Genomic DNA, 10,982 nt, shown 5'->3' with positions numbered 1-10,982 from the left:
TCCAGGTGTTTAGGTCTTGGTACCCAGGGAAGGTGATGGAGGCTTTAAGAAGTAAGGGTCTAATGGGAAGATTTGGGATCATACGGAATCATTCACTGAAGGGGGGTGGCAGGAACCTTACATCTCTCTTGTTCTCTCTTTTACTTCTTGGCCATGAGGTGAGAGGTTTTGTTCTGCCATGTGGCCCTGCCATGGTGTTTGGCCTTAACACAGGTCCAAAGCAACAGGGTCTCCTAGACTGGTACCCCCAAAATGAAGAGCCCAAATGAACCTGTCCTTTTCATAAGTTGACTATCTCAGATGTTTTGTTACAGTAGTGGAAAGCTGAGCAACACAGCATCTTGCCACTCTCGTTTTCCAGAGTAACCTCCACAGTTTCTTCCCTCAGCTAGTGCGGCTGGGGGGTGATAATATCATCATCATCTTTGTAAAAAAGGCCAAAATGGTCCTATATCCTGCTCTTGTGGGTAACTACAACTGCAACTGTTATACAAGGGGGGGGGGGCTGGGGTTAGCGATAGGGACTGTTGGTGCTTTTCTCCCATCCAAGTACTCACCAGGCCCAACTCTGCTTAGCTTCCAAGATCAGACAAGACTGAACACATTCTGGCTAGTATGGCTGCATGTAGTTTGTACTTTTTTTTTTTTTTTTTTTTCTGAGGTAGAGTCTCACTCTAGCCCAAGCTATCCTGGAATTCACTATGTAATCTCAGGCTGACCTTGAACTCACAGTGATCCTCCTGCCTCTTCCTCCTGAGTGCTGGAATTAAAGGTGTACTTCTTCATACCTGGAAGTTTGTGCTGTTCTAATTGCCCTCTAAGGACCTTTTTTTTCTTTTGGTTTTGTTTTTTGGCGTGAGACAATCTTCTAGCTTTGTGTGGATCCCAGTAATGCCATTCTTGACCTCTCCTTGCCATTTGTATTTATTAACATATTATAAGTCTGTGAGTAGCCCAATCTATTGCCTTTCTTTCCCAAGAAAGATGATGAAAATTTTAAGCACTGGCCCTAGACATCATGGAGATAGATGGCTTTAGGAAGGAGGAATGTGGCTTCCTTATGACTTTCAAGTCTTGTCACAGGGAGGGTATCCCCAGCAAAAGATCCTGACTTCACTCCATGGTTAAGTACTACTGTTGAGTCTGGGTGTGATCTCTTACATGGAAACGGCCTTGGCTTCTGTCATAAACAGTATCCTTAAACCTCAAATGCAGTTTGCTCACATCTTGAGACCAGAAGCCTCAACTACTGGCGTCTGGCACAATTACACAGGTAGCTATAAAACCTTTCTGGTTGTTAGGATTTCATTTGGTCATCATGTTTATTAAAAGGCCATCCTTCCAGAGACAATGTCATCATTTATGGAAAGGTAAGAATCCACAAAGATGGAACTCATAAAAAGCAATGGCCTCCAAGATTTCCTAGGAATCACACTGAAATGTCTCTCTTTCCTTACCACCCCCAAGTCCCCTCAACCATCCACTAATATGCAGCAGTTATTCCTATGCAAGATGTAGGAATAGAAGTTATTTTATAACTCTAATGTACATGTTTGAAGGTCCGGGGTACATCCCCCTGGGTGATTTCACTCTGATTAAGGTGGAAACTATATAGCAATGGGCATACAAATCTTCACAGACATATTCTCCAGTTTATGACACACTATTCTTTTTTAAAATTATTCTTTAAAATGTGTCATTGTCAGCCGGGCATGGTGGTGCACACGCCTTTAATCCCAGCACTTGGGAGGCAGAGGTAGGAGGATTGCTGTGACTTTGAGGCCACCCTTGGAGTATGTAGTGAATTCCAGGTCAGCCTGGGCTAGAGCAAGACCCAAAAGTGTCATTGTCTGTGTTTTTCTCTTTTGAAGTTTGGGACATAGAAAAAGGGGAGGAGAAGTAATTAAGGAAAATGAATGAATTCAGTTTTTATTGAATTATTTGATCTTATTCAATAGGGCTTTGATCAGTTTGGAGCTGATTTGAAGTGAACACCCCCCTTCCACGTCTCACAGATGGCGGGATCATATTCTCAAAGCAGAGAGTCACACAGAGGGCAGAGAGCTGTGTGCTGTGCACATGGGAAGGGGTGTCACAAATGGCAGTGGAGCAGCTCTGGAAAGCCCACACGTTTGTTCGGAAGGTTCTGTTGGATCTGTAAGCATCCTTGGAGGCTTCTTGGAAATGACCTTCAGAATCACGCCACACCCCCAAATGCACACAATTATTTTATAGTTGCCACTCATTTCTGACCCATTAAAGAAGTCGCTCACTCCATTGTTTACCTTATGCAGTAGAACCCCACATGATGTGCGGGGGTTCTAAAAATAAACACAGCCTTAAAATATGCAGATTTGCTCAGGTTGCAGGGATACATTTGAAGAAAAGATGATCCAGGTGGTAATTGTGTGGTAGGAATTAGGATATAGACTCCAAAATGAACAACTTTAAGAAATATCTTTTGCATTCGGAATATTGAGTGATTAACCATAAGCTCCTTATGTCTCAAGGCTCCCCATGGGATAGTATGGGGGCAGAAGATCCATTAGCCAAAATGTGCTGATGGCCATGAGATGCCACGTAGAATTAGTTATTTCTATGTCAGACTAAGTAGGATTTCCTTCATTTCAACTTCTATTGGGAACAACACATTCGGACTTAGCAGACTTCCATTAGAACAGAATAGAATAGAATAGAATAGAATTATTTATTCATTTATCTAAGAGAGAGAAAGGAGGTGAGAGAGAAAGAGAGAGAGGGAGGGAGGGAGAGAATGGGTGTGCCACGGCATCTAGCCGCTGTAAATGAACTCCAGGAGCATGCGCCCCTAGTGCATCTGGCTCATGTGAGTCCTGTAGAATCAAACTGGGATCCTTTGGCTTTGCAGGCAAATGCCTTAAGTGCTAAGCTATCTGTCCAGCCCTAAAAAATATTTTATTTATTTATTTTATTGCAAGGAGAAAGAGAGAGAGAGAGAGAGAGAGAGAGAGACAGAGACAGAGAGAGACAGAGAGAGAGAGAGAGAGAATGGGTACACTAGGGTCTCTAGCCACTTCAAACTGCAGACGTATGTTCCACTTTGTACATCTGGCTTTACTTGGCTACTGGGGAATTGAACCTGGGTTGTTTGGCTTTGCAGGCAAGTGCTTTAACTGCTGTGCCATGTCTCCATCCCCACCCACTTTCTAAACCATATTTATTGATTTGGTTCTTTGATAGAGAAGACCAGGTCTGTTTCTTGGCTCATTCTGATCTTGGCGGAAATGTTATTATCTAGTCATGATTGAATTCCATTGAACTCAGTTCATTTCCTCAGTATTGCATTTTACAGAGAAAAAGCTGGAAGGGAGAGAGAGTGCCATGTGATAGAGAGACATGGTCATTGAAATGATAGAAATCTGCACTTGATCTCTGTTCCACCATGTAGGGGTTCTGGGGCTTTAGGAAACCTCTCAGAGGCCACACTGCAAACTCTTATAGGGTTTTGTGAGTTCTGAAATAGAGAGAAAGCCGGTGAGGTGCCGAGCACAGTGCCTGATGCAAAGTGAGCGCTCTGCAAGCATGGGCCATTACCAGTTAGGTCCACACCGTGGGCAGGCAAATAGTACAGTAGCTTATACATGGCAGGTGCACCCAATATGTTAGCGTTCTTCAGGTGCTTGTGAGGACTGGATAGCAGAGGTGGAGGCTGGAAGTTTCCTGTGGCTCTGCAGGAAGAGGACAGAGCTGTCTCCATGTGACTGGATGGAATAGCAAGGAGCCGTTGAGCCGGGTTGCCTTGTTTCATTCTGACTTTAGACTCTAGGATTCTCTACTAAGGTGTCTGGTTTCTAGAGGGGTCCTTGAATGAGGTTTTCCCCAAGGGGTTCTCACTGTACATAAGCTGAATAAGGAATATATTTTTCCTCCTTTTTAGAGACCAGAAGTCCCCTCGACTCTGGGACATAGGGTTTAGCTGTCACTATAACTAAATGCCCAATGAAATAAGTGCTGTTGTTGGCAAAGTTGGTTACTTTGAAGGCAAACCATGAAGCTTCTACTGAACTAACCAGCATGGGAGGTGAGGAGTCCTGACCTTGCAGGAAGCCAAAGTCAAACATTTTATGAGCTAAAGGACTCATGTGAGGTGGCTAAATAACAGATGGAAAAACTGGTAATGAGGGCAAAAGGGGGCAATGCTCATTGTGGTCACCACACCCACTGCTGGCAGAATATAAAGCCTTGGAGAGGACCAGGGTTTACACCAGACACGAGGAATCAGGTTCTGAAGCTGACTTGCACGGCTCTGATCCCTCCAGCACCATGCCCTACAACTGCTGCCTGCCCGCCATGAGCTGCCGCACCAGCTGCTCCTCCCGGCCCTGCGTGCCCCCCAGCTGCCACGGCTGCACCCTGCCCGGGGCCTGCAACATCCCCGCCAACGTGGGCAACTGCAACTGGTTCTGTGAGGGCTCCTTCAACGGCAGCGAGAAGGAGACCATGCAGGTCCTGAACGACCGCCTGGCCAGCTACCTGGAGAAGGTCCGGCAGCTGGAGAGGGAGAACGCCGAGCTGGAGCAGCGCATCCAGGAGAGGAACCAGCAGCAGGAGCCCTTGGTGTGCCCTGCCTACCAGTCCTACTTCCGGACCATCGAGGAGCTCCAGCAGAAGGTGAGGGAGTGGGCATCTCTGTACCAGTGTAATGATTTATCCAAACTGAAGCTATAGAATTTTGAATTGATCTATGGCTGTGTACAGTTAACGTTGAGACTGTCAAAGCCACTGAATTTGTTATTTTAGGTAGGACATCAAGTAGCCTTTGAAAATCTGTTTTCAAGTGACCAGGAAGGCAGGATACATACTAGGGTTATGATAAGGTATTAACGCCAAATTAGTCATAGCTATTTTACTATGCTTTTTTCTACTTAAAACCAGAACAGCTCATTGTCAGGTCTATTATAATGTCTTACTCTTGTTTTCAGAGAGTAATAGCATTTAAAAATATTGTCCACTTTTGGCTAAACATTTCCTGGGTGGATCTTTAAATAGTTATAGCATTTAAAATTAGAATGACTGGGGAGGACAGGGAGGAGGCTAATGATGGAACCAACATGACTGTATACACTGTGTGAGTAACTAATGAAAAATTAAAATAAGCGTAGCAGAAGACAACTTTGGTAAGCAAAGAGAGCCATAGTGTCCGCGAGCCTCACTAATGTGCATATGCCACCCACCAGAGCAGACATGTGCACAAGTGACAATACAGGACCATAGAAGCAGGTGGGCATAAGTAGAGTCCCCATAAAGATGGAACTTGGGATGATCCTCAGAAAAGCTAGCATCTGAGTGAAATTTGAAAGATGAAGAGGTGTTTTAAAATCTTAACTGACAATTTTCATACACGTACATATTTGGATCACGATTGACTAGCCACTACCTTGTACCCTGTCTCCCACCCCCCTTCCACTGAACCCCTTCTTTTTCAAACTAGTTCTCTCTTTTATTTTGTATCTTTTAGTTTTGTTCCTCTTCATCATTCATGTCTAAATGTTGCTGGGCCCGATGCTGTGCAGGTCCTGTGCAGCCTCTGTGAGGTCATGAAGCACTGGCCACCTTGTGTCTGGAAGGCAGAGTTCCAAAGCACTCTGGTTCTTACATTCTTTCCACCCCCTCTTTTGTGACGTTCTCTGCGCCTTGTAGGAGTTGATAGAGATGTCCCATATGTAGCGCTGAGCACTCAACAGTAGGAGGTGATAGAGATGTCCCATGTAGCGCTGAGCACTCAACAGTAGGAGGTGATACAGATGTCCCATGTAGTGCCGAGCACTCAACAGGTGCTTCCGTACTTTGATGAGCTTTGAGTCTCCCCAGTTGAGCAGGAGTTTATACCCAGATTACACAAGCCCTTGGTTCTCGAAGGGAATTGTTTGTCTACTTGTCTATAATTCTTGAGAAGAAAATGCTAGAAAGTTGGTGCGTGTCAGGTGCAGTGCCGGGGCGGGGGGTAGAGTGTTGAGTAAGATAACCTTTTTCCCTCCGGAGCTCACAGTCTAATAGGACAGAAAGATGTGAGGAGAACGAGCCCAGCAATGGTCATAAGAAGTGCTTCCAGAGTAGGGCAAAGCGTAGAGGAAGTGGCACCCTGGAGGGTCTGGGGAAGGGGATGGGAGCTATACGAGGTGACCTTCTAGGTGGCTGAGGGCACCCAAGGGCGTTCCACGTGGAGGAAGACACCTCATGCACCTCTTGGTCAAGTTCACAGTGAGGGAAGAGGGGAGAGAAGTCCGCTGGCATGAAGTGGCACGAGGGGGTTCCTCACTTGTCTTTGGGCTTGTCTGGCTTCGGCATCCCAGGAACCTCCTGCATCCAACGCAAACTGGGATGGTGGGTCCCCTAGTCAAGGCTTGGTTCCTCGGCAAACTCAGTTCCGATGGGATGAGAAACAAGTGGAGAAGAGTAGCTTTCATGATGAAGGGAGCATTTCACCTCAGTGGTTCTGGTTCTGGTTTTCAAATGACAGTTCTCTGACTATACCTTGCCTATATCCCCGAAATGAACATCTGAATGAACAAAAGCGACTGGGAAAAGCTGGCGCTGAACGAGTGTAACCCAGGCCACAATTCTCTCCACAGATTCTGTGCAGCAAGTCTGAGAACGCCAGGCTGGTGGTGCAGATTGACAATGCCAAGCTGGCTGCTGACGACTTCAGGACCAAGTAAGACATCATCTTGTTTTAGTTTATAAAACACACACACACACACACACACACACACACACACACACACACACACACACACAGTTTTTCAAGGTAGGGTCTCACTCTAGTCCAGGCTGACCTGGATGGAATTCACTATGTAGTCTCAGGGTGGCCTTGAACTCTTGGCGATCCTCCTACCTCTGCCTCCCAAATGCTGGGATTAGAGGCGTGCACCATCATGCCTGGCCAGTTATATGTTTTGTTTGTGTGCAAATAAGGTGGTGTGTATGTGTGTATTGTGGTCTGTGTGTGTGTGCTCTAGTGGCACCTCACACTCACCTACAGGAGGGCACACTTGCCTGCAGTGGCTGCAGCAGGGTGCTGGGTTCACCCACTCCATTGTTTTTCCGCTCATTCTTACGTGAGCCAGAGTCTCTTCCTGACACGGGAGCTTGGGGGTTCCCTGGGGTCTGCTCCTCACTGGGGCTTCACACATGGGTCATCATGTTCAGCTAGTTAAGTTGAAATCTAAACTTGGATGGTTTCAGGGCCCCCTCAGGCCCACATGCTTGTCCAGACAGCACACATCATCACTGAACCATCTCCTTAGCCCCAAATGAGACGTTTCTAGAGACTGGGACAGCCTGGTAACATGTTGAACTGCAAAGCAGTGACCTGCCCCGGGGCTGTGCCTGAAGACGCTTCTACAGGGCACTGGGAGGATTTAGGCCTTGTGATCGAGTCAAGGTCTCTTCAGCGAGGGCTGAACGGTGATGTTTGAAGTTTAGCTTGTAGGAGTCTGAGAAACAACTCATTATTTCTCTTTTTGAATTCAACACATAGACCGTGTTCAAAAGTGAATTTCACACTGGTGCCACAACATAAGCTAGTCACTATGAGTCCATCCCTAAGAAGCTATTACATCATAAAAACAGGGATAGAACCATTTCTTCCAAAGCATCAGTATGTTTAGGTTTGACTGTTGCAATAATAATCTTTTGCATTTTGTGGAACTCTATAGTTTACAATATGATTACGTATGCATCATTTTTTTAAAAATCTTTAGGACAGCTCCATGAAGCATGAATTTTGTCTTTAGATTTTACAAATGAGGCTCAGGGAGACTAAGAAACCTACCTTTAGCAATTTAATGGCAAGGCTGGCTCTATGTGATCTCTAATTTGGCTCATCCCAGAGAAATGGAATAGACGACAGACAAGCTACGGCAGAGTTATTAAGTGTAGCAACTAAAGAGGGCAAAAGTGCCAGGCTTCATTGACAGCGACTTGTAAATGGGATTCTTAGAACAAATGTGGCTCATAATAAGTGAAAATACATACAAAACCTTCTCTTTGGGCCTGGGGAAGAAATAGGTCTCCTTAGCATAAGTGATGTTTTCTTTTAGATAGCTAAAAAATGAAGTCTTAAAATATGATGAATTTGACTATGTTATACAAAGAAAGCTCAGGAAGCAGTCCCCTTCAATGATATCCTTTCACTTCTGACTGCGTGTGAAGGTATCAGACAGAGCTGTCCCTGCGGCAGCTGGTGGAGGCCGACATCAACGGCCTGCGCAGGATCCTGGACGAGCTGACGCTGTGCAAGTCTGACCTGGAGGCGCAGGTGGAGTCCCTGAAGGAGGAGCTGCTGTGTCTCAAGCAGAATCATGAACAGGTGAGAAAGCACCAACCACCACCACCACCACACGGAGTACCCCGTGACTCTTGAGCAGGGCATCGTCGGCCTTGTTATGCTCTGCTAATGCGTCGGGTTTTGCTGGTTGCTTAGAACATACTTTGAAGACTGTTGGGGGACAAGGAGCACATTGACCTCTTTTGTATGAAGGAATGTGGTCAGCCGATCCGTTTCTGTGTGGGGCCACATGTATGTGTTGTCAAAAGCTCACACAAAGGTCTTTAAAATACTTTCTACCGTTCAATAAGTTCTGTCATCTTCTGAAAAGGCATTGGATCAATGAGAATGACTAGAAGAGGAACGACTGTTTTTGTTTGTTTACTGTTTAGTTTTATTTATTTATGAGAGAGGGAGAGAGAGAGAGAATGGGTGCACCAGGGCCTCTAGCCACTGCAAACAAACACCAGACACATGTGCTACCTTGTGCATCTGGCTTATGTGGGTGCTAGGGAATCGAACCTGGGTCCTTAGACTTTGCAGGCAAAAGCCCTAACTGCTAAGCCATCTCTCCAACCCCATGGGGATGGTTTTATACTCCGTAAAACAGCTAGACTCTGAGCTGGCTAAGAGGATGGATAGATGGGTGGAGATATGGCTGAGAAAAATGGCAGCAAAGAAGAAACTTAAGCAGCGGCTGAGTGCAGTATTAGATGAGACACTAGGAAATCAGCCGCATGTCTTTAACGTCAGATGTTTTCTTGAGGAGCACACTAACTCTCACAATATATGAAGGCTGGAGACATGAAATGAATGGACAACATTTAACTGGGTTTCTTTATATTTAAGTAGCAATTAATTGTCATTACGGGTTTCTCACTGAGAAAGGAAAAATCAGAAGGAAATGATAGAATCCTAGAGTCCCAAGGCATGGGACTTAACCAAGAATCTTCTTATGATTGAAGAGAAAGGGTTCAGCATTCATCCTTTTTGCTTTTAAAAGTTCACCCCATGTGAATGTCTTCCTTACAGTAGGAAAGTTTCCTTGGTTCTTCGGTTCACCCTTTCTCCTTCATCCACCAGGAAGTCAACACCCTGCGCTGCCAGCTGGGAGACCGCCTCAACGTGGAGGTGGACGCCGCTCCCACCGTGGACCTGAACCGGGTGCTGAACGAGACCAGGTGTCAGTACGAGGCCCTGGTGGACACCAACCGCCGGGAGGTGGAGGAATGGTTCACCACGCAGGTGGGTACCGAAGCGTGTGGCCGCTCAGGAACGGAGCCCCCCAAGGCTCTAGTGCCGGGTCTGACCCTGTCTCCTCCCCTCGGCTGTTGCAGACCGAGGAGCTCAACAAGCAGGTGGTGTCCAGCTCCGAGCAGCTGCAGAACTACCAGGCGGAGATCATCGAGCTGAGACGCACGGTCAACGCCCTGGAGATCGAGCTGCAGGCCCAGCACAACCTGGTGTGTAGTGTCCAGACCCGCGGCTGGCCAGGGTGCAGTCAGGGAGGCTGCATCAGTGGGGTGCCCCACTCATCTCTTGAAGCTTGTGATTTCTTTGGAAGCCCATGGGGGACCCCTGAAGGAGCCGCCCCCTGACCTCCCTTGTGCTCCCCACCACAGAGGAACTCTCTGGAAAACACGCTGACAGAGAGCGAGGCCCGCTACAGCTCCCAGCTGTCCCAGGTGCAGTGCCTGATCACCAACGTGGAGTCCCAGCTCTCGGAGATCCGGGCTGACCTGGAGCGGCAGAACCAGGAGTACCAGGTGCTGCTGGACGTGCGGGCCCGGCTGGAGTGTGAGATCAACACGTACAGGGGTCTGCTGGAGAGCGAGGACTGCAAGTGAGTTCCCAGTAGTTTCCCTGTGAGGCACTTGCATAATTCTGGTAAAGAATAAAACAGGGACTTTGCAGATGAGGTTGAGATACCAAAGCATCTCCAGAGATTAGCCTAGGCTGTTTGCTGCCAGCAATGAAATTTCTTGTCTCAAAAGATAGTCACCATGTGGCTGTTTTCCCTACTGGTGATGTGTTTGGCTACTGATGGCTTGTCACATGAAAGGAGAACAAAAATCTCTAAGAATTACCTAAACTTTCAGGCCCGTTTCCAATTGATCCTTGTTAGAATCATCTGAAGCAGGTAGTGGGACTCATGACACAGCCCTATTGCCCAGAGGAGCATCTAGCCCAGATCACTCAATGATAAGTAGACCATACCACTTGGACACTGACACAACGTATTTATAGATTCAGCTTTTTCCTTTTATGCCATTCTACATCTATGTGGTAGATACTTCCAGTCCTGTTTTGTAAGTGGGAGGCTGACACTTAGAGGCTCGAAGTGACTTTCCTGTGTCTCCAGGGCTATAGAGTGAAAGCTGAGGTTTCACCTGCCTCATTCTCTTCTGCCACGGTCACTGAGCTTTGTAGATGTGATCTAAATAAGGCCTGGCTCCGTAAGACCTTAGGGAGTGAGCTCTGCTTGTTCCCTTAAGCCCCCTCCCTTTAAAAATGTTCCCTTTCTTATGTTGACCATCTAATGCTCCCGTGTCCCAGGCTGCCCTGCAACCCCTGCGCCACCACCAATGCCTGTGACAAGCCTATTGGACCCTGTGTCACCAATCCCTGCATTACACGCTCCCGATGTGGACCCTGCAACACCTTTGGGTGCTAA

General features: G+C 46.9%; 1 protein-coding gene across 1 annotated transcript; it reads left to right on the top strand.

Moving 5' to 3' along the window:
* Positions 1-4,299: 4,299 nt before the first annotated feature.
* On the top strand, positions 4,300-10,982 carry LOC123453221 (keratin, type I cuticular Ha3-II-like). Its single transcript, XM_045158653.1, has 7 exons — positions 4,300-4,650; positions 6,612-6,694; positions 8,194-8,350; positions 9,392-9,553; positions 9,646-9,771; positions 9,931-10,151; positions 10,865-10,982. The coding sequence occupies exons 1-7, from the start codon at positions 4,303-4,305 to the stop codon at positions 10,980-10,982; spliced, it is 1,215 nt and encodes a 404-aa protein (XP_045014588.1). The 5' UTR covers positions 4,300-4,302.

This window comes from Jaculus jaculus, chromosome 9, assembly GCF_020740685.1.
Source record: "Jaculus jaculus isolate mJacJac1 chromosome 9, mJacJac1.mat.Y.cur, whole genome shotgun sequence".
NCBI lineage: Eukaryota > Metazoa > Chordata > Mammalia > Rodentia > Dipodidae > Jaculus > Jaculus jaculus.
This window is presented reverse-complemented; position numbering and strand designations above follow the sequence as displayed.